This window comes from Lacerta agilis, chromosome 5 (genome assembly GCF_009819535.1).
Source record: "Lacerta agilis isolate rLacAgi1 chromosome 5, rLacAgi1.pri, whole genome shotgun sequence".
Lineage (NCBI taxonomy): Eukaryota > Metazoa > Chordata > Lepidosauria > Squamata > Lacertidae > Lacerta > Lacerta agilis.
The window spans coordinates 41052388-41076786 of record NC_046316.1 but is presented as its reverse complement, the minus strand read 5'-3'; the positions used below and the strand labels follow the sequence as shown (position 1 = coordinate 41076786).

The 24399-nt window shown below is 39.8% G+C and overlaps 1 protein-coding gene across 1 annotated transcript in view; it reads left to right on the top strand.

Annotated features, from left to right (window-relative positions):
- Positions 1 to 5723, top strand: part of ABRAXAS2 (abraxas 2, BRISC complex subunit) — a 32032-nt gene extending 26309 nt beyond the window's left edge. Inside the window, exons 8-9 of the mRNA XM_033149447.1 lie at positions 232 to 346; positions 4453 to 5723. Coding sequence (XP_033005338.1) covers positions 232 to 346; positions 4453 to 4922 — 585 coding nt within the window. The 3' untranslated portion in view covers positions 4923 to 5723. The remainder of the gene's footprint in view (positions 1 to 231; positions 347 to 4452) is intronic.
- Positions 5724 to 24399: the final 18676 nt, after the last annotated feature.

The following is a 24399-nucleotide window of genomic DNA, read 5'->3' as shown; positions in this document are numbered from 1 at the left end:
CTTAGTGCAAATTGTATTTCATTCCTTCAGTACTTTACAATGATGCCCAGAGTTGAAATTTGGCAACTTCTCTTTCTACCACAGTAATTGAGGTTTGGTCACAAGTGGTGCATAGTATATGAATTATGAAAATTTCAAAGTGGCTGTGTCTTGGAACTTGATTCTTCTACATTGCATTTCTACTAAGGCTTTTGAACATGAATTTTCACTAACGTTGTGTGTTTCTCCTAGGCAGTATGTATAGAAGTAGAGAAGAGTGAACAAGCTGCTGAAACTTTCCAGGCAGAGGTCAATAAGCTAAAAACACAAATCTTGCAAAAGAAACAAGAAAAGGAGCAGGAAATAAGTAAGCCTTTTCTGTAAATGTTCTCTACCTGGCTGGGAAAATTGACCGAACACTCAGCTCTGCAGTGCTCCGTTACACAGTCCAGTCTGAAACAAATCCAATATTTAGAGTTTAATATATCGCACAATAGCATTTTGTTCCAGACCCTTTTCTAAGGGTGATATCCATTTGTGTCCATCTTTGTGTGAACAAAGGTGTATTCCACCCATGCCACCCAATTTGCTTTGTAGGGTTGGAGAGCCCTACATATATCACATTGGGTATTTAGAGATGATACCATATACCACCTCAGTAATCTAGTTTTGTGTGAGTGGCCACCTCCTTAGACCAAATATCAGGCATATCATGCACACTTTAATTATGTGAGGTAAGAAAAGCTGATGAACAGGGACAATTGTAGAATTGGGGATACACCCCCCCTTGACCGTTCTTCTCTTAAAGTGAAATGTTCACACAGTTTCTCCTTCCCTCTCCCCACCCCCAGTTTTTTCTTTTCCATAGCCACTTTCATACTTGCACTAAAAAAACATTGTTCAGATGCTTCAACCAAACACTGTTCCAGTTCTCTTTGTAAATTGGTAGATAATCCCTGATGCAGTTCCTGCCTAACACAAGAATCTTTGCTGGAGTAACTACAGCACAAACAGAAAAAAAATAGTGTTAGAAGAAGCAGGGGAAGGGTTGAACTAGGAGACGATTATACTAGTAGTGATGGGGAGTTTGCTGATAAGGTAGACATGTGGAATGGGATGTTCACTGAAAATATCAAAATATGACACTTAATTGTAGTATTCAGAATGATGGGCATCAGTTATGATCTGTGGATATGAAAGACGCTATATGTTCTCTGGGGCTCTAGAATGAAGTGTGTCCTTAAAACATATATCTTCTTATATCTGAAGCATAGCTTTCATAGTTATTAAACTATGGACATGGCTGGCAGTTCTTCCATTCCAATTAGGAACCACTTAGATTATTGTTGTTGTTCAGTCGTTCAGTCGTGTCCGACTCTTCGTGACCCCATGGACCAGAGCACGCCAGGCACGCCTATCCTTCACTGCCTCCCGCAGTTTGGCCAAACTCATGTTAGTAGCTTCGAGAATACTGTCCAACCATCTCATCCTTACTTAGATTATACTTATTGCTAATTATAAATCATAGGGCCACGTGTGGTGCTGTGGTCTAAACCACAGAGCCTAGGGCTTGCTGATCAGAATGTTGGCAGTTCGAATCCCCGCGATGGGGTGAGCTCCCGTTGTTCGGTCCCAGCTCCTGCCCACCTAGCCGTTCGAAAGCACGTCAAGTACAAGTAGATAAACAGGTACTGCTCTGGCGGGAAGGTAAACGGTGTTTCCGTGCGCTGCTCTGGTTCACCAGAAGCGGCTTAGTCATGCTGGCCACATGACCCAGAAGCTGTCTGCGGACAAACGCCGGCTCCCTCGGCCTGTAGAGCAAGATGAGCACCGCAACCCCAGAGTCGTGCGCAACTGGACCTAATGGTCAGGGGTACCTTTACCTAATTATAAATAGCTGAGTGGGAAGCCATGTGTTTTCTATTTCTAAGTCCATTTCCGTCAACTCATAATAATGTAACTTCCTAAACAAAATTTTAATAGGGGGTCAGCTCAGTTTGGCTTGGACCATATCCCCTTTGTGTTACTCATGAACACAAATATCCCCTATATTAGCTGGCACTTAAATGACTAGATGGAATGTGGTGAAAGTCCAAGCAAGTGCTTAGCAGAGAAATCAGGAATTAGATTAAAGAAAAATAGGATTATAGGAAATGTGGATTGAGAAATAGGGAGGGCCATATATGGGGATGCTAAAAGTAGAAAACAGTAAATGCAGAGGGCAGATAAACATGGTATGGAAATTTCAGCACTAGGGAGCAATGTTTGTTTTTTATTTATTGTTGCCACTTCAAATGTAGCTTCTGACGTATTGAATGTGATCCTGGCCTTTAAGTGCTACTCTGATCTTCTATCAAGTAGTTCTCCAATATACATTACTAACGGTTCAATACATGATTGGATGGATAACCCATTAAATACCAAGTTTGAGTATTGGAAGGATAATATATTTCTTTCTGCGGTGTGTTGATTTTGGGGCGTATCAGTTCTGAGTGGTTTAACAGTCACTAGATTTTCCATAAGTACATAAGCTTTAGGGTAATGGCAGGTATAGAACAAGTGCTTCAGTTATGACTAAGTACAACAGATTATTTTTCTCTTAGCTCTTGAATGCCTTCCACTTTCATACTTACTTTTTCCTGAGGTTTGATTTTACTTGCTTATCAGTATACAGTACTATCCATGTTAAAATCAGGCGTAACAGTCAAACCTCGGTTGTGGAACATAATCCATTCCGGAAGCCCGTTTGGCTTCCAAAATGTTGGACAACTGAGGCATGGCTTCCAATTGGCTACAGGAGCTTCCTGCACTCAGGTGGAAGCTGCATCAGACTTTTGGCTTCCGAAAAATGTTCAAAAACCACAGCGTTTACTTCCAGGTTTTCATCATTTGGGAGCTGAAACGTTTCAAAACGGAGGTGCTCGGAATCTGAGGTTTGACTGTATATTTTGACATGGGTAAAACCCTATGCCATTCATTTAGAACCCTAAATTAAAATCGGGACCAATACAGTTACTTACACAGCAGTTATTTCTGTTTCTCTACAGTTTTTTGGCTCATTCAAACCCTATTATATGGGCATATTTTAATATTATGCTGTGCTATCCACTCCCTTGTCTAATTGCCTTGTGGTGGGGATTTACAGTGGTACCTCTGGTTACGTACTTAATTCGTTCCGGAGGTCTGTTCTTAACCTGAAACTGTTCTTAACCTGAGGCACCACTTTAGCTAATGGGACCTGCCGCTGCGCCACCAGAGCACAATTTCTGAGCACAATTTCTGTTCTTATCCTGAAGCAAAGTTCTTAACCTGAAGCATTATTTCTGGATTAGTGGAGTATGTAACCTGAAGCATATGTAACCCGAGGTACCACTGTATTTTGATGAAACCGCATTGCTCAGATATGCTGTGAAAGACATTAAGGCAAGAAGCAGAAGCTTTTAGGGTAAGGTAGCAAGTAACCAAAGTGAGAGCTGAATAGGCCTGATAGTGTGGCAGAACTCATTTTGCATGGTTTCTGCCCACTGCATTCTCTCCACACTGTGCAGAAGAACTGAAGGAGTATTGAAAAGAGTTTGGAAAAAATATCCTTCAATTTTAGAGACACAAAATCTTAACATACTGCTTCTGACATCAGAAGATTGACTTTTGAAAAGATTATATGCATGTTTAGTTTTATTTGTCCATGAGAGATGATATGTGATAGTTCTAAATTAGTGTTCAAAACCTCAGTGCCTCATTAGCTAAGAAACAAAATCAAAGTTACTATTGTATAGTTCAGAGATACATAGATCTCATCCCATTTGGTCTCAGTAGCATTTGAGGAAAGAGGTCAGAAATGAGAAATCCGTATCTGATGGTTTTGTGGTTCAGATGCTGTTAGGAATTCTCTTGCCTAAAAATCAGCATACTTCTCAATGAATACTAGGCTGTGGTTTTGGCTTTTCAAAATAATAGCCAATTGAAATTGCTTTAAATGGTTTTACTTCAGTCTTTTCCTGCATAAGTACAATCCTCTGCTGTGAGGCATAATACATGTATGCTATATATACTCTGCTGTAACTGTACCATTCTTTTTTGCCCATAAGGAATTCTCTTTTGAGAGGCAATAAATGCACCTACAGCAGCCCATTATCAAGTTTGTGTTAGTGCCTGCCTTTGAGAAATCCTGTCAGTGTGAGTTAACTAAACCAAATTGCTCCACTTCACTTTGGCACAGGGTTTAACTTCTTGCAATACATTGCACTAATGAAGCATGCTAGTACTAGCAAAGTGAATTCTAGGAAAACTAGTTCAGTCAGTTTAACATTGGCAGTTTTTCACTCAAATGGACTTACTTTAAACACAGTTGAGTACATATGTGTATTGTGAGTTTCTTTTCAATGCCCGTGATATCAAAATTTTATACAGTTTGCCACATTAAGATACCTTTTTTGACAGCTAATTACATTTATTTTTCCACCTTTTTTGTAGGACTGCAGCAGGCCATCTTAAGCAGACAAATGTCAAATGATACCTGTGAGCCTATATTTATCCCCCGAATGTCCCATGCTGGATTTGTTGCAGAAGGTAGTAATCTTGAAGAACCTGATGCCTCTGATCCTCCTCCTCCTTATGCTGACTTGAGTGTAATCAATCACGACAGTGCCATACGCCCTGGTGTTCTAGAAAGCAATGTTTTCATGCCTCGACCTCAAGCAGTAGGCTCTTCCAGTTATGTTTCCACAAATACAGGATTGAAGCTTTCAGGCAGTGGAACATCCATGCCATCCTCTTCCCAGGCAACTGTCAGTGACAATGTTAATGAATCAGAAGACAGTGACTGTGAGAATTTTCTTGAACCTACAGAGTCATCTGACAATGAATACGCACAGACAAGAAATTCTCGTCCCCTGACACATGCGGATGGAGATTCCAGGAACACTCAAATCTCCCAGATCTAATGGAACATGAGCTTAATATAGCACTATCTTTCCTAAATGTTACAGAAATATTTTGGGATTTAACTTGGAGGAAATGGGCTACAAAAGTGGATTATTGTGCACAGCAGATGTAGAAGACTTGAACTTAGATGGCTTATTCACTTTTGTGATACATTTTTGCAAGTTTTGTAATTGAATCATTAGGATAATCAAACTACTAACATTGATTAAATTCATGGATGTACTGGTAAATAAGCAAAGTGAAATTGGGGGGTAGGGAATCCTGTGGCTTTTGTTGCCATATTCTCCATTAAAAAATGGAATTTAGCAACTAAGCACACTCTTAATGATCTCAAATCAAAGCTTACCTCGTGCACTATCATGCCTTGAATTTTGGGGGAGGGGGGCATTTCTAAGAACTTTGATCAGCAGGCTTTTTAATGGTGAAGCCAAATAGATCATTGCCAGAAACAAAAACCTTTGATAATTCCAAGCAGCCTGATTGGAACAAATGTGAGCTATATTCTCTGCATGCTCTTTTAATAGAGATGAAGTTTGTTTCAATCTTTTTCTACTAGCCTAATGTCTATCACTTAAAATTATGGTTGCCTTTTTATGTAGAAAAGTGATTACCAGTAAATCATCAGTGAATGTCTTGAGCATAACTACTCTGACCTTGGTGGATTTAAAGTGACTTTCCCACACTATCATCGGTTGCATTTTTGTTCTAAAAATATGAAGAGCACATAGCAGAAAGTAGTGAAATAATGTGGTCAGTTCTGTCAGGCACTGAACATTTAATGCAAAACTTCATGCAACTTTCAAAATAATCCAGATTTACTGTGTAAACCACTTTGAGTCTCTGTTAGGGAAAAAGGTGGGATACAAATAATAATAAAAAGTAAAATAAAAAGTAAAATAAAGTCCTGGAGAATGGAAGAGCCTGTCTAGTGAAATCCCCTAGAGTTTTCCTCTTAAATTAAAACTACAGCTCTTCTCATGTTGGAGTAAGAACTTGCGAGGCATGAAGTGGAGTCCGTTTAAATAATTTTTGAATGCACTTACTATATTTTTTATTTTATGCTTGCAGGAAAAAATTGCTCAAAAGATACAAAATAGTGCCACTAAGTATCGAACTAGGCATTTTCTTCAATTAGCAAATGGCAAACCTTTGATTCTGTAACAATTCGTCTTTGTTTTATTTAATCCAACTCTTGATTAAAAACCCACATGAAGACTTCTTTTAGATATATGATTGCCTACAGCTAAAATCTCAGTAGCTAAACAATCCCACATCTGTCTGTTCGCCTTTCTGTTGTCTGTACCAAGTAAAACCAAGTGGCTTTGAAATATGATAAAAATACTTCTATCTCCTTGGACATTTGGGACTTTATAAACATTTCTGTTTTCAGTACTTAACATACTATTTGGCCTTAACATGATATGTTTTGTTTTACATTGCTGCCGTCTCTTCTAATTAACAAAAAGTGTGTTTGGGTTTTATTAACTTTGGGTATCTACAAGCATCTGTTGTGCTGGTTTGTTAAATAAGTGCTGTTGCCATCTCATCAGTTCATTCAAGAAATTTTATTTTTATCTCACTCAAACCTTTAATGTACATCTCTGACAAAGCAGTTAAATGTGACAATAAAATCTTATTTAATCCTTTATCTTTTAATATCTGTCAACAGTGTTTCATTGCAGTGAGATCATGCATCTGCAAGTGAAAGCAGTGTTAAGATCCACCCCTCAATGAAACAAATGATTGACAAAACTGTATATTGATTCTCCTGTTGGCTGAGTGTAAAGAGGAGCACCCATGAGATTATGGTTTGTATACAGTAGTAATCACTTTTTCCAGTGTCCATTCACATTTGCTCTTCCATGGCAAATATCTATAATCCTTGCAACAGAAGACTGGCAGCAGCAATTTAATAAATATCCCCTTAGTTTGCATAGTACATCACAACAACTTTTGGAGGTAGCAACTCCATTTGCATGGGTGACTCAGCTGAGTCTGGATAATGTTGAATATGTTTCTATACACACAAATTACTTCTATAAATATTGGCATATTTAATTTCTCCATGGGAAAATCATGATGTTGAAATATTACATTGAATATAATAATCTGTTATAAAACCTGTGGTCTTAATTCTGATGCCTGATTCTTCATAAATTGGGGTTACAGAGGCATACACTTCATTGGCATCAATTTCCAAGTAACTCATATTCTGTACAAACCTGCGTAATTAACTCCAGTAGAAGTACCATCATTGACTGTCCTGCACTATTGGTTCGTTGTAATGGTTATCTCTGGATATGTGTTAGGTTATGAGCGACCATAATGCCTGTATAACACAGATGGAATGCTGGTCCCTTCAGCAGTATCTGGTGTGAATATGAGCCCTCTTCCATTATTCTTACTGGGATCCAGACTCAGCTGGAAATAAGAACTTCCATGCAGTAACTTGTTTTTAACCCTTCTCTTTTGGAGACTAATCTGCCTTCTTTTCTCCTTTCTCTAACAACTCATCCAATTATTTTGCATTTACATTTGAGTTATGTAAAAACAAATTATAATATGGGGGAAAGCAATGTCCTTAGATTTGTTCCCTTATCACCACTGAAGAAATCAAGTGATTATAATCTTCGTTACTATGGTGGCAGCTTGCTTTTGTCTGCCTAGATGCTTAATATATTGCCTGAGATGTATTCTAAATGGCAGAATGGTAAGTATCAAAACCTTTATTGGCATCACTTACAAACATTCAAAATGAATAATACAGTACGATCTCATTGCCATATCATCAGTACAGTCAGTTGCCAAAGGGAAGAGGAGGCCAGCAATCTATTTCACCTCTGTGGGTCTCTAGCAAGGGCAGAATGGTAAGTGTTCTGTAGTCTGAAACAGGTCTAGCTTTTGTATTGTCTGAGCCTCACATATATGTATCCTCCTGTATTCTGCTTTCCATAACTAAGCTTAAGGCAATGTACACGGGAATTGCCATGCAGTCTCCCATGCAGGCAAAGGCCAGACACAAACCTGATTTGTTCCAACAGTTTCTTAGTTCACAAGAAAATAGGGTTTCACATTGCCATCAACACAGAGACAATTTTTTAAAATTAATTGGTGGTTTTTCTAAACTGCTTGTATCATTTTTGAATTATGGGCAGTATATAAATGGATTGAAATAAATAAATGGGTGTTTTTTTAATGTTGGGGGCCATTTTTAGAAATTGTCACTATCAACCTTCCCCAACCTGGTGTCCTCCAGATGGCTAGGACTACAATTCCCATCCTTCACAGTTAGCATGCTCAGTGGTCAGAGAGTCCTCCAAAACGGGAGGGGGGGCAGCAGTTGAGGAAGGGTGGCCCATATTGCTTGTTGATCCTATCTACTGTATATCTTATGGAAGGACATGGTACCAAGCAGATCAGTCTGCCTTTTGTGTTGCTCTTTGCATACAACTAATGCCAGGTTGCTAGATGGATAATCTGGCAGGTTGAAAATGGACATGTCAGTATGTTCTTATGACCACATAGCACTATTAACTGATCACGGGACTTGAAATATTAGCATAATCAGTTCCTGCTCAGTGTGGGCTCTGGTGTGCACCATCCTTTTTCTTATAGAGCTCGTGCAGAAAGGGCAACTTCTGCTGAGATAGGAATCTCTATTTCCACAGACAATAATGATCCATTATGGTAGCAGAGCTCTGGGTTCATTTATTGACTCCAGCTGGCATTTCTTGGTTCTTTAAGTACACTATTTTGATTGCATCCATTTCCTTAGGACTGATTGCTTGTCCTCGTACTTTGTGACTCCAGGGTGCTGCAATTTTAATACAGTTGGAGTGAAAGGCTTAAGTGGTAAAGCAGCCTGCTGTATTTCTGAAGAATCAATTTAGCACTAGTAGGAAGTTGTGGCATTGGGAAAATCAATTATTTTCCTTATGAGCTATCCATTTAGAAGGTGAAGTTGAGCAGCTGGGAGGCTGTTTTATACAGTTCGCCTTCATTTCTGCCAAACGGTTTTAATGAAGGATGTGTTGAAGAGGGGAAGGAAAGCCTTCCACTGTCCACTAAGGGCAGAAAGGATGGGATTGTGTTGCTCAATACACATGTTATTGATGCTCGGTTGCTTGGGATGAGGGGGATGGAAAATGCACTTTTACATGTGCCAAGAAATGCAGGTGAGAGTACAGACTTTTTGGCTTCAAACTATTCACACTCCTTTGACGGCTTTTGGAGCTCCTTTTCGCTTGTCCTACTTCATATCAATCTGTACTTTCTTTGGCAGTCAAAGTTGACGTTTTGTTACCAGAGGCAGAGCATCAAGTGTGCCCCCCCCCAAAAAAAACCCCAGAATAAGTCAATATACCTACTACTCAAGGCTGGTTAAGTCATTGGCACCCTAGAATATTCCATTTATTTCCTTCCCTGTTTTTATGTACATATGCCCCAACACACTGCACATTCTGTGAGCACTAGCCATGCTCATTCTTTGGGGGTTGTGATTTATTCTACTTCTGCAAACCTTGGGTTCCTATGAACATGATGATACATTTATCTTGTTTCTCAGTAGCTCCAATTTAGCTACACAGGTGTCATGACTCAGCAGCATCTGACTTCACTAAAGATACAGGTATATTGCATCACATATATAGATATTTAGAAGCTCCATGTTAAGACTGGAGACAGTCTGCCTTTGATACTAGAAAAGGCAGCAGAATAATGCTGTTTATCTAAAGCATGCCCCTTTAGATGTCAGGATTTTTAGTCAATTCTTCTTAAGTTAATTTTTGAAATCCAAAAGAAGAATATATACACTTCACCACTTAAGGGAAAGCTGGGAAAGCTACGATCTATAGTAATATTCGTGTTATATTCTATGCAGTACCATTTTATGCATGTTTACTCATGGTCAAAGTATTTGTATGTATACAGTATATATACAACATTGGGGAGGGAAGGCTTATTATAAGTGCCAAGTTTCCATTGGCAGTTATGGAGCAAGTTTAATTGATAACAGTGGGACTTGCTGGTAAGTTACAGGTAGGTAGCCGTGTTGGTCTGCTATAGTCAAAACAAAATTTAAAATATTCCTTCTAGTAGCACCTTAGAGACCAACTAAGTTTGTTATTGGTATGCATGCACACGAAAGCTCATACCGATAACAAACTTAGTTGGTCTCTTAAGGTGCTACTGGAAGGAATTTTTTTATTTAGTGGGACTTAAGGACAAACAGCATGTTATTGTTACATGTAATGTGTACCATGCAGCTCCATCTCCATCTTGTATTTACTTAAGTACAGGTGCAGAGGGAGATAGCAGGACCACAGTGTGTGGGAAGAGAAGTTTTTATCCTTTCCCTCCTGTGCCACCCCCCCCTGTAAATTGTCTCACTATGCTGTTTTAAGGGTTAGTAGCATAAGTTTCCGTTTGTCCCAACCCCAGTTGGCTTGCTTCCATTCTGTGTTGTGTTGTTCAGGTTAGTCAGGAACCTTAAAGGAAGCACAAGTTCTCCATTGGAACCATAATGGGAGGGTTCTGAAGAACCCAGATGGCTTTTGGTTACCACAAAAGCATGTCTACCTCTTGGTTCCCCACCCCAATTACTATTCCCCCTTGATGAACCATAGTCTGCCTTTCAATACTTGCAGGCTCTGAGTGGGGCACTTAGCCTTGGCGTGCAGTTGAAGCCCTCAGTTCTTGCATCACTCAAGAAGCCCCCTCAATCTTCTTGGAACAGAATAATTCGGTTTTTATCTCTTTCATTTCCAAGGTTTTGCTCTCTTTCCTGTCTTCACATAGCCCAAACCCCTGTATTTGCACTCAAGCTTCCCATGGCACATCTCGTTCTCCACTGTAGCCTTCAAATCCCTGGTGTCACTGCTCACAACTTGAAATTAGACTTGAGGGCTGCAGGTCACCCACCCCTGAGTTAAGAGTGTTGCGTTTAGCCTGAGGAGACCCAAGTGTCTATCCTCACTTGGCCGTGAAGATCAGGTCACTTGCAGACAGTTTAGGCTATTTCACAAGGGTATTGTGCAGAACGATAAAAATGGGCAATCACATATACGTACTGCCTTGACCTCCATGAAAGTTAGATAAGGTTAAAATGTAATTAAGTGTGCATAGGATTGCAGCCCTAGGATCATTTTTTGTAATGCCCAGTCCTCAAAAATGATAAGTGCCAGAGTCCCCAGTAGTGTTCATGGGCACCATGCCTCCCTCAGAAACCCTTCTTGGTGCTTGCCAGCAACCTCTCCCGCTCCCATTTTTTTAATGGGTCTTTTTTAAGGATTTTATTTGTTGGGGGTATTTGGGGTGAGGTTCTAAGAAGTATTGTCACTCATTCTGTGAAATGGGTATTTTGTAGTGCTCTTAGCAGTTTTTATTTTATTTTCAAATGTGTCCCCAGGCCCAAAAAGAATGATGACCGCTGACTTAGTGCAATACTATGATACAATTATTTTCAGTCTTATATATCAAAGCTGCTTTGTTTTGACACCAGTACCTCTACCCTGGCGACTGTTCCAGGCTATTGAACACAGTGTTCCTTGTCCCTGTATGCACCCCTCCTTTCTGTTCCTACAGAAAAGAATGCTTTTAAAAATTACGGTAGAATCCATGTAATTGTCCCTCTTAATGACATAATGTGTGCTTAACTGGGATACGTGCCAGGCTACAGATTTAGTACTTGGCAATTGAATTCCATAGTCTAAACAAAGGGTTAGAGACAGCCTCAGGTCGATGAGTGCACATTGCCCAGTACTTCTGAGAACAAGTAAGATACTGTGTTTACAAGATTTATTTTGGATCATGATAACAGGCAGTATATAAACACAGCAACAAATTCTACTGCAATATGTAGGATGTATCAAGACAGTGATGAACATAAATGCATGAAGCTTGAAGAACTTTTTGTGAATCTCATTTTCCAACAAGATAAAAGCCTGATTTTAGGAATTTTACCTTGCAACAATCATGTTTTGCAATCTGAATGTCAGTATTTGAATTATACTGGGAATTCCAGTCAAACTAGTTTTACTGAGCACCTCCATAGAATGCTACACCAAGTCATGGTTTTGATTAAAATTTATGAAGGTGAGAATCAGATTTAATTAAGGATCGAAACCATCACCCAAGACTACTGCATTTGACAATGTATTTATTGATACAGCCATATGTTTTTATCTGTTTAGGAAATCCTCAACCACATCACATGTTTGCCGCAGAGAAAGAGTGACAGGGCATGAGGGCAACTTGATAATTTTCTCAAACATATGGTTTAATGAGTGTCTTGTATTTATTTTATCCAATTATACTCTACATGGTTGCCATTGTTTACCTGTCATTTGTATGACAATCTTGTTTCTGAACCTCTTTTAACTCTATTTCTAAAAGTGAGGGCTAAACACTTCTTTTTAAGCACAGTACATCAGACACCTGTGATTATCAGGTTTATAACAAGTAGTCATGGTCTTAAATATAGTCCAACTTCTGTCAGAACTCTTGAATTGAAAATAAATTTTACCAAATGATCAGGTAGGGATGCAACTGGCAATCACCAGAACATGAAATTCCTGCTTCAGACATACCCTGTTTCTCCTAAAATAAGACATAGCCATAAAATAAGCCATAGCAGGATTTCTATGCATTTGCGAAATATAAGCCGTTCCCCAAAAATAAGCCATACCCCGAAAATAAGCCATAGTGACGTGGTACCTCCCATTAAAACAGCCTGGAGAGGCGTGGCTATGCAGCGTACCGATGCGGCACGGTTAAAATAAGACATCCCCTGAAAATAAGCCATACTGTGTTTTGTTGAGCGGAAAAAAATATAAGACGGTGTCTTATTTTAGGAGAAACACGGTAGATAAAGGAGCACTCAGAGATGGGAACCTGGAGTGCAAGTCATTTTAAATTCATTATGCCATTGGAAAGACTTTCTCTTCTATAAAGATGAACACAGCTGGGAAACTGGCTTGCTCAGTAGTAGTAAGAAGACAACTGTAACCAATTGTATGGGTGAATGACACTTTAGTTTGCTGCTTATTAAAGCACCAAAATCCATTCTTTTACAGGACATCATTCCAATCTAAGTCTCATGTTAATCATTTCAATCAATCATTGTAGCGTAATTGCATTTTTTCCAGTCCTGTTTTAAACAGATATATAGCGTTGGTTCAGTTGGTAGAGCATGAAACTCTTGATTTCAGCATTGTGAGTTCAAGCCCAATTTGGGCAAAAGATGCCTGCATTGCAGGGGGTTGGACTAGATGACCCTCATGGTCCCTTCCAGCTCTATGATTCTGTGGTACTTCTATGACATATATTTAATACCATCTATATATTTTAATATGTCATGTTAAGGCTCCTGCAGTTTCTGGTATCAGTGCGCTTGCTCAGAATATGGACCAAGCAATTATACAGTATGGGCAATATGTGACTGATAGCCTATCTTTAACATTTTCAAAAATCATATTATTGAAAAGTGACTATCATGTGTTGCCAATATTTATGGAGGTTCATCGGGGAAGCATTCTTTCTTTGTCACTGCACCCAGCTTTCCTGATAGCTGGGAAGACAGTTTTGAGTACAAAAAAGTATGAAGAGTTAAAACACAACTGCTCTGAACAAATTGAACGTCCCTGCAACTGTATTTCAATTTTAAAAAGAAAGAGATTCTCTACTGTATCTCCACTCCATAATGTGTATTTTGCCCCTAAATCTAGCAGATTAAACAAGATAGAATCTTGTTCATCTTTTACATTCTATCAAACTTCTTTTCAGAGATTTTTTTTTTAATTCTGCCCTATTTTTAGACAGCCACAAAAGAGACTGCCTCCAGTCTATTCCAGCTGCTGCTTTGAAAAGTGCATTTAGAACCAAATTTAATGGCATGAGAAGGAGCCAAACAGGTTTATTACTTAACTCAATAAAAGGAAAAGCATCTGTGTCCTGTTAAAGCAACAATGTGACTGGCTGCCCTGAATAGATCACCAGATTCATCCTCTTGTGTTTGGGTTTGTGTCTAATTCTGCTTATGCGCAGGGACCCTGCTCATGCTTGAATGCAATTCTGAACCACAAGTTTCCACCTTTGTATTCAGAGGGGGCCCATTTTCTACCAGAAAGGTTGTCCTCATTTGGTGACTCACTGAGCATCAAACTACAGGCATATTAAGTGCAAATTGCATTGGAGGGGGGGGGGTTGATGATGGGATCAGAGCAAGGATAGAGGGGGAATTTAACCCCTTTCTCCTCTTCTACCATCCATTTGGGGATTTTCCCATAAAGCAAATACCAGCTTCAGAAGAAGGATTTTTCCCAGGACCACAGCAGGTGAGGGAAGCATTAAACCCACCCACCCTCATCTGCTCTGATCCTGTTAATTGCCACCCTTCTCCAGCTGAGATGATTTGCATTTTTAAAAACCTAGCATCTGATGCATTTCTGTGTAGTTTGGACCTCACACTGAGAACCAAACATATAATTGGGGGTGAGGCCTGTGGAGGCTTGGCTCCCACAGAAATATCCCAGACCTCCTCTCTGAATATTCAGCTTTGCTTTTCCAAAAGGTTTCTAGCCGCTGCTATCAGGGGATATGTGCAGGTAGTAAGTAACCTTCTGATTTGCTCAGTGAGAAATACATCTGTCCCTGCTTGTTCTACAGCCAGCAAGGCATGGTAATACATAGTAAGTACATTTTAATTTTTAAATTTTATTAAATGTTATTAAGATTATATCCTGTGTCAAATTAGCGGAAAACATAGTGGGCTGTTTGTGTTTAGTGGTTTGTTGAGTGCTTTACATACACTCCTATGCTCCCCAAACAACTGCAATATAGTTGACCACGTGAAGCAGAGATGGGGGGAAGTCCTGCTCAGTTTTCATTTTAATGTTGATTTTTTTATTATTTTCACTTCCCAAAACTATACGCTGTCTGAAACACAGCACTGCTGTGAATTTTGCAAGGTAGTTGTTCAATTTTAAAAGTGCACCAGAATCAATGGGGTGGGTGGGTGTGTAAAAATGGCTGTATTAGTCAAAGAAACATACACAAATGTATTGCATTAAGGAAATTTGTTTGCAACAATGCAATTTTAAGATAGAATTATAGCCCAAAAAATGTATGTGTGCATTAAGAGAATTGTGCACTAGAATGCTGATATTTTTTTTTAAAAAAAAACACCAAGCTGATGCAGAAATGTGACAAACTGAGTTTAAGATTGGAAACAGCTGAACCTGTGAAGTTTGTACTAAGAGTGGCAGCAAACTAAGTTCTACTCAGAGTAGACCCATTGAAATTAATGAACTAGTCCTGCTAGTCCCACCCACCATGTGATTGCAATCCTAGCCTCATCCACACATGCAATGGAGTGTCTGAAAGAGGTGCTTACATGCTTTTAAAGCAGCTACAATCCCTTTCTGAGACCCCAACAAATGCATGACAGTGTAATCAGCTGGGCCAGTGCTTATGGTGTTTCTTTCCCTTCCGTAAGTTAGGCATATGTGGGAGTGTGTAGTGCATCTGAAATACCTAGAGAAGAACCAGGGAATTATTCCAGACCGAGTGTGATCTTACAAACACCTCTATCTTTGGAAACAGGTGGAGGAGTATTGCCATTCTGATGCCCATTGAAGTGATTGACTGAGACTTCCCCACCCCCACCCCCACCCCCTGAGAGGTGAAAGTCTAATCAAATACAGTCTCCACACTTGATGGTATTTGTTTCCTCTTTCAACTTCAGCTGAAATTCAATCTGCTGTTTACCACACTTCAAGAACGGGAATGGTTTAGTCCTTTTTACCACCTCTGCTGGCCTGGACACTTGGCTTATTTACCTTGGGAAATATGACTATTAACAAATTGTAATAGATTAAACAAAAAACAAACAAACAAACAAGAAGTTGATCGCAGGGAAACATCTGAGTGTTTATTTAAGGAGTGGGATGAGGCTGAGGGGTCCGCAATGAAATGGAGACTTCAAAAATATGTTGGCAGTGTTTTTATTTTTAACTTTTGCCTCACTGAGTTCACCAGTAGTTTATTTGTGTGTGTGTGTGTGTGTGTGTGTGTGTGTGTGTGTAAGTTTCTCTATCTTTTTAAAGTATGTTTAAGCCTGAACTCAGTAACACAAACAACTATCTATGGCATCTCTATCCCTTCCTGATAAATGATCTGAAATTGTATGTCACATGCCTGTTTGGCTGTCTTCTCGCTCAGAGGTTAATCAGGGTCATAGGGATGACCTAAGCAGTTTGTGCTGTGCAGGGGCTATTTCTCTTAACAGTGATTTGTTTACAGGGTGTGAGTGCACTCATGCCTATGCTTCTCTTTCTCTCTGGCTTTTTGCCTTTCAGTGCCATTCAATAAACAATGATCTAGCAGTATGTACTCACTAATGGCCATAATACCTATATTTTGTGTACAGTACTGTATATGTTTTGGATGGGTTCAGTTTGTAGCAAATATCATTTGCTTTTTCTTTCTTTCTTTCTTTCTTTCTTTCTTTCTTTCTTTCTTTCTTTTTTTTTTATAAGAATTTATTGGCATTTTTCTATAACAACATATACCCACACCCACACCTACAATTAAACAAATGCAAAACAAATAAAACAAATACAAACAATGTCAAGTTTTCTTATTGCATCTTTCTAAAAGAAGAAAAAAAAAATTTCTATTTCCATATCTTGACCATTGACTTCCCCTGCCTTTTCACCTTCGAATTTATATCCTTAATCTATTTTATAACCATTTCTCCTGAAAAAAGAAAAAAAAAATTAAATTCAATTATATAGTTACATTCAATTATATCTTCAACATTTTACTAAGAATGCATCGTCATAATGATACCTCGTCATAATTCTTCTTCATTTATTCTTATCGATTTCTTATCTTAATCTACATCTTAATCTTACTCCTCTTAACCCATAAACTTAATCCACTTAAATTCACTTTACTTATACTCGACCTCACAGATCTTCACAAATCATTCACATCAAATCTATCTCTTCTATCCTTAAGATTGCTGCTAATAACATAAAAACTTGAAATATCTCCTTTCATGTTCGAATAAAGAGTATAACAAAATATTGTTGACAGTATTCACCCTCCGATTTCAATTTACCATATCAGGCTACTTTAAGTTTTACTTAATGCTTCACCCCACACCCCCTCTGTCCATTATTCTTCTCCTGGTGGCATCAGCACTGAACTTCCATGTAGCTTCCCTCTCCAAACGTCCACAGATCCAGGCACAGTCCAAACCTCTCCTTGCCACGAGTTCAGAGGTGTCCATCTCATCATCTCTCAGCTTCTTCGGTTCTTTGTAACATTCCTTTTCTTCTTGTAAATACCTTAATTCTCTGTCCCTGGCCCCCGAGCTCACACCTCGGGGACTGGATATAAGAAATCTTGACGTCGCCTTGGGGCTGCCACCCCCAAAAAGCGAATTTCTTCTCCGAAGTAGCTCACTCATTTCTCTCCATCTTTCCATCCACCCTCTCAGCTCCTTGGCAAGGCTTTCTTCCAAAGTGTCAAAAGTTTTAAAAGCCTCCTCTGTGGGCAATTGGTTCCATTTCAGACCCCCACACAAGACTTTGACTTTTCTATAAAGCAGTTCCACCTTCAAGGCAGTGAGTCTCTGTTCATCCGTTAGTCCAGAGTTCAATACCAGTTCAAGGACGAAACCCAGCATACTGGCAGAGGAGGAGGAAGTGGGTGTTATATTTCTACTCCCCTCTTTGTTCGTCGCCATTTTCCTGAGCTGGAGCGCAAATACCGCAACTTTAAATGGAGATATTTTCCTCTAGTTAGCTTCCCGAAAAAAGAGTTTGCCAATCTCATGTGTCAATTTTAAATACATTGTAGCCAGTTCTGTAGCAGTAATCACTCAAATTGGTTAGATTCTTAAGCTCGAAGGGAGGGAGGCAGGCTGCCTTTCTCCTTCCCCCCGGATCGTTCCAAAAGCACGATTTCTAATCTGATTCTTTACTCACGACCACCGGGTTCCTTTAGCTCCATTCTTCAAAGGTAGAACTTAGACGCTCACCGCGGGCTTTGTCGCCGCATTTGCATCCCGGTTGGGGCATGTCCCCGAAGCCCGGCTCCGTTGTCCCTTCACCCCCACTCCCCCTTTACAGGGGGAGCGAGGGAAGGGTTCGGAGCCTCCGCGGGCGCTGCCGGGGAGCCCAGGGTGCGGGACGCTCTTCCCGCACCCCAACCGGAGCCCCGCTTTGCGGTAGCGGGGCTCCTAACCCCCGGGATGGACAGGGCGCTTCGGACCCGAAGCAGCCCTCGACCACCCGGCGATTGCGTCGCCGCCGGAAGTCCTCTTTCTTTCTTTCTTTCTGTTAGATTGGCATGTTGGTTTGACAAAGTATGAAATGCTAGGTGACAGTATAAAATATTATCGTCTTGTATCATGTAGACATGAGCTTTTGCATCTGTAAACACATACTTTGAAGTTAGAATAATTGCTGCTGCTGCATTGCAACTTGAGCTGTCTGGGACTGAAGGAGTCCAACAACGTATGCAGAGCCACAGGTTCCCCACCTCTGCGTCACGTGGAAGAGTCACATTTAACACAGTGGGTCTTATTTCCAAGTTAGAATGCATTGGATTGTATACTCTGAATCTTGAAAAACCTTCCCCCTAAAAAGCAATTAACAGCTGGTTCAATGCATAGCTGAATCCTCCAGTCTTGGAGGTTTAATATTAAACATAATTGTATGTTACTGCTTTGGATAGAATAGCGGCACATTATTCTTTCCATTTCGTACTTGAAAATTCTGCCACAGTCACACCTTGCTGCCTAATTAGACCAATGCACAATTCGGTACTTATAAAATGTAGTCAGTGCATGGCAATGTGAAAGTAACCAATTTTATACGCACAGTAACATTTACAGTCCATCTTTACACACACTTGCTTATGAGGCCTGTTGATTTAAATAGGGCTCATTTCTAAGCACATATACTTAAATTCCAAGTACATTGCATCTTTAAAGTGTATGATGTATCCCCAGAGGCTCATATTGCCGGCTTTGACAGGTAATGTGACTAATAACTGCGTAATCTTCTCTGCCTACTCAACGTCAGCTGCATTCAAGTGTGTAACATTAAATTCAAAGATGCTGTTATTAGCATTACAAGGGGTGTGAGTATGTCAATGTCTGTAAAGGAAAGGCAGTCATCTAAGATAGCTGCATCTAAAAATGAGAATCCTTGCAAGCTTAAAAACAACAACAACCACTTGTATTCTTTTGATTGTTGGACACTGGGGCTGGGCAACATCTAAATGACCTTGCAAATATAGGCTGCTTGCCTGGACCTGCCCCAATACCCCATATTCAGATATTGTACCTGTTGTTTTCAAATCTCTGACACTGAGGCAGCGTGCAGCAGCACTAAAACTTCCTGCTCTACATCCTACATTTGCCAGTCCTCTCTCAACTGCGCTAGGAAGCCAGAATCTTGCTGTATCTCTCAGTGCAAACCAGTAGTGTCAGAAACGATGAACAAGTGGTCATCCATGCAAATTTGGGAGAATTGGTGTACTGTTTTCTTGCTACCCCAAAGCACTTAGGACTGCTTCATACCTTATAGCAACTTTGGAACCCCCCCCTTTCACTTGCTCAACCTACTTTTTTATTCAAAAAGAAAAAAAAGATTCTCTGGTATTCACATGTCTTAAAATACATGGTAGACTCGTATGTCTTTAGTTTATAGTAGCTCTCAAGGGATTATATTTTCCATCTGTTTTCAGACACACAATTGTCCTTTAAATGTGACAGAAGTTATGGTGCAGTTGGAAATGCAGGAGGTTGTTTTTGTGTGAAGCAGACCTTAAAACCAGTGCTATTTTTCTAGAAAAAGAGGTGCCAGAACTCACCCTGAACGCATCCCTTGTCTCTTATAATGACAATAGTGCCCACCTGAGCGGTGCCGGAACTGAGTTTCAGCGAGTTCCAGCTGAAAAAATGACCTGCTGAACATCACATAGTTTCTGGAACTAAGGCCTCAGATCCTACCATCAGAACACTAGCTGTGCCAATATTAATTATTATAGGGCCACAGTCATGGGTCTGTGTTAAGGATGAGTCAGCTGAATTCCACTGTTGTTAGAAAATGGTTAAATTGATTGATTTGAAACTTGGCAGAATATAGGATAAGAAGTGGCTTATTCAGAATGAGTTAAATGTGTGATGAGAACAGAGGCAGTTTTAGGGTGGGGTGACACAACAGTGCTGTAGAACAGAGCATGAGAGGTGGGGCATGCACCAAATTTTAACGTTGCACAGGGCACTACTGAAATTTGGGATCCCAAAGTTTACCACTGATGTGAGACTTCGGGAAGCTGGCACATTGCATTTTCCTTCCATAGACTTTGCTGGGATGGCTTATGGGGATGATTGTACAATATCTTTTGGGGAAATTGTTGTGTTAGGTCAAGGGAAACATCTAGTATGTGTCATGAGCTATGTAACATGTTTGTAGTTTAACCACAAAAATGCCTTTTAAATCAAATGTCAGCCAATGGGATTTCATAAGGTTGTTCCCTGTACATGCTCAGTACAAAGGGGGAAAAGGGTGGAATGGAATGGTGAGTGAGAGTAAGGAAGGGCAGAGAGAGTTGGTTGGAAAATCACAATTAGAGTCTGGATGTGTGAAGGAGAGAAGAGGGGTGAAGATGAGAGAGGCATGGGTACTCACAAACCAGGCCTAAATCTGGAAGTTAGGTGTGAAAGTAGGCAGGAAGGAGAAATCACAGGACTTAAGTAAGTAGAAAAAGCTTGAGAGGCAAGAAAAGGGAGAGGAAATTTCTCTGATGTGCAGAGTGGCTGTATTTCTGTTTGATAGCTTTTAAAGGTGCAAGAGAGCTTTCAGGGAAAAAGGAAAGGCAATTCATGGGATTTTAACTGCTGGATTTCCTCTTTTTCCTATTGCAACCTTTGAGGCTAGCCCTCCCAATTGACCTTTTTAAAAAGCCCAACCTGCCCTTCTCCTGCACAGCCATACAATGTGCAACTGGGGTAATTACAGGGCATGGGAACCAATACGACCCCTTGCAAATGTTAACTGGTTGTTATAGGCAGAGAAGCAGCTGCAGCCAATCTTTTTTTAAAAAAAAGTTTAATGCAAATTTGTTAAAGGAGAAGAAAAAACACAAAAAACCAACAACAACAACCATCAGCTTACATTAAGAATACAATAAGCACTCACACATCCATCTTAGTTTACACATGTAGATCACTGTATATGCCATCCAAATGTCCAAACTAGTATCCAAGTGAAGTCGGTGCTTATAAAAATTACGTTCAAATGTCTCATGGACATTAAAGGCTTCAGACCATGCATAAAAGATAGTTGGTATATATCCTTCCAGGCTGGAAGTATAACTGTCTCAGCAACTATCAGAACTTGTAAAACCGATTTCTGTTGTCATGAATCCCCATACCGCAGGAATATAACTTTAAAAGCACACAAACATCCACAAGTATAAAGGATTTAACCAATACAAAGTTTTGTCCCCGCTAGGCGGAAAGACAGGATATATAAATAAGCTTAACAACAACAATAATCTTATTTTGCTCAATTTATCAGCCATTTAACAAGCATACAAAGTTACATTTGAATTCCTGCCCTTTTAAATGGTGTACAGTTTCTTATTAATAATGATACTTATTTATTTATTTATTTATTTATTTATTTATTTATTTATTTATTTATTTATTTATTTATTGCATGCATGTGCTACATTTCAGCCAAAAATACTCCCAGGGTGGCTTACATGCAATCAGGTAAAATGACAGTCCTTGCCTGCAGGTGTACAGTAAAACAAACAAACAAACAACCCTTCACCATACATTTAAAGCACATGACTTCCCCCAAATAATCTTGGGAACCATAGTTTGAGTGAACAGTGAATTGTAGCCATGTCTGTGGTAAACTATAGTTCCCAAGGTTCTTTGGGGGAAGCCATGTACTTTAAATGTATGGTGTGAATGTGGGGGATACCCTGTTTCTCCTAAAATAAGACATAGCCATAAAATAAGCCATAGCAGGATTTCTATGCATTTGCGAAATATAAGCCGTTCCCCAAAAATAAGCCATACCCCGAAAATAAGCCATAGTGACGTGGTACCTCCCATTAAAACAGCCTGGAGAGGCGTGGCTATGCAGCGTACCGATGCGACACGGTTAAAATAAGACATCCCCTGAAAATAAGCCATACTGTGTTTTGTTGAGCGAAAAAAAATATAAGACGGTGTCTTGTTTTAGGAGAAACACGGTAATACTATACCATATCAGTGTTACCTTTAAAAGGCATCTGTGGCCCATAAGAGCTGTAATTTGCCTACATCTTGGAATGCCTTTAACAAAATATCTTAAATGACAAGGTCCCACTGATTTCAATAGGACCTATCTTCAACTAATTTAGTCTGTGCTTGTTGCCTGTCACTTAAAACCACTGACCATCTTGTTTTCCAGTTTTAAGCAGTGCTAGGATTTAGTGCTAGCTATATTCCCAGAAAGCTGTTGAATACTTGTATTGGAGCTTGAATTGTTTATTTATAGGCATGACCTTACAAGTACCTTGAACAGTTTCTGACATGTGTGTCCTAGAATACTTGTGGCAAGAAGCTAACCTTCTCTATAATGCCACTGGACATTTCAAAGCCACAATTTTTATACACTAGAGGTGTAAACTTTTAGAATAGAAAGTAAGCATTCACACACCGGTGTCTCTAGCAACATGCACTTAATAGCAAATTATTTGACTGAACATAATTGCTGCTTTACCTTTTTTAAAGGGCAAACATATTCTGGGTAGGATAAGCAGTTGGCCAGATTTGCACTCTTTGTATTTATTTGTGACGTGACTAACAAGGCAAACATTCAGTGGAACTCCCCCCTCCTACCCCTGTGTGCCCCTAAAATATATGGGGCATGGAGGTTTCCTTCAACCCTTTGGAGCAGATTTGGGGTGGGCAAAGAGCATGTACAGGGAGAAGAAGAGGCAAGGGAACTCCATTGCCTAACCCCTGTAGAGGCATCCTGGCCAGGCTTACTAGAACTTGTTGTTTAGTTATGTCCAACTCTTCGTGACCCCATGGACCAGAGCATGCCAGTCTTCCACTGCCTCCCGCAGTTTGGTCAAAGTCAAGTTGGTAGCTTCGAGAACACTGTCCAACTATCTCGTCCTCTGTCATCCCCTTCTCCTTGTGCCTTCATTCTTTCCCAACATCAGGGTCTTTTCCAGGGAGTCTTCTCTTCTCATGAGGTGGCCAAAGTATTGGAGCCTCAACTTCAGGATCTGTCCTTCCAGTGAGGACTCAGGGCTGATTTCCTTAAGAATGGATATGTTTGATCTTCTTGTAGTCCATGGGACTCTCAGGAGTCTCCTCCAGCACCTTAATTCAAAAGCATAAATTCTTCAGTGATCAGACTTTTTTATGGTCCAGTTCTCACTTCCATACAGCACTACTGGGAAAACCATAGCTTAACTATACGGATCTTTGTCGGCAAGGTGATGTCTCTGCTTTTTAAGATGCTGTCCAGGTTTGTCATTGCTTTTCCCCCCAGAAGCAGGCGTCTTTTAATTTTGTGACTGCTGTCATCTTGCATTCCTTCACTCTGATGCCTTTCTTTGGCCTGCTGATATGCACCAATAAAGTGCCTTTGAATCATCTTAACAAATATAATAGGGGGGGGGGAACTACTCTACATTACAGTTCAGTTTCTGTGTTTACTGGTGTGGGAAGGTTGCTCCTCTCCTTTGTTCTTTTTTTATAAAGATCAGCAAGGCAATGTTAGCTCAGAAATATTCTGTTTGTGTACAGCAAGCGATTTTCTGAAGGGATTAAATACAGCTTCCTACCATTATTAAGGCTTTTTTTCCCCACAAGAGAGAAACTGCTGGCAAATACTTTCTGATAGCCCTAGCTAGTTGCAAAGAATATTGAGGATTTGAGGGGCAAGCTTACATGACAAAACACAGACATATTCAATCATGGCCAGGGTGACATCACTTAGTGCAGACAACATAATAACATCTGTTCTGCTTGCTTTCTTCACTGCACTATATTTTTAATGGTAGTGATACTGTTTTATCCTTAATTAATTTGGTGTTTTTTTTTCAAACGTTGTTTTTTTCTTTACCTTTGTATACCCACCACCCTGGTATGTCTAAAGATGAAAAAGGTGTTTGAGAAACTTTTTAATTAATAAAATAAACCTTGCAGTAAAACTAAAACTTGCTTTTTTATTTAAATTATTTATCACTATGGCTTACACACAGAGCACCCCCCCCAGTTCATTCCTAGTTTTCAGTGGAAGTAACTAGCCTTAGTTTATTCAGTGTATGGTTGCATGCATCACCCCTTCTCTTCATCCTATGGTTTATTCAGTCCTCTACATGCCTACAGTATCTACTTTCACCCAGAGTCAGGATCTCACTGGGTTACCTTGGGCAAGTCAC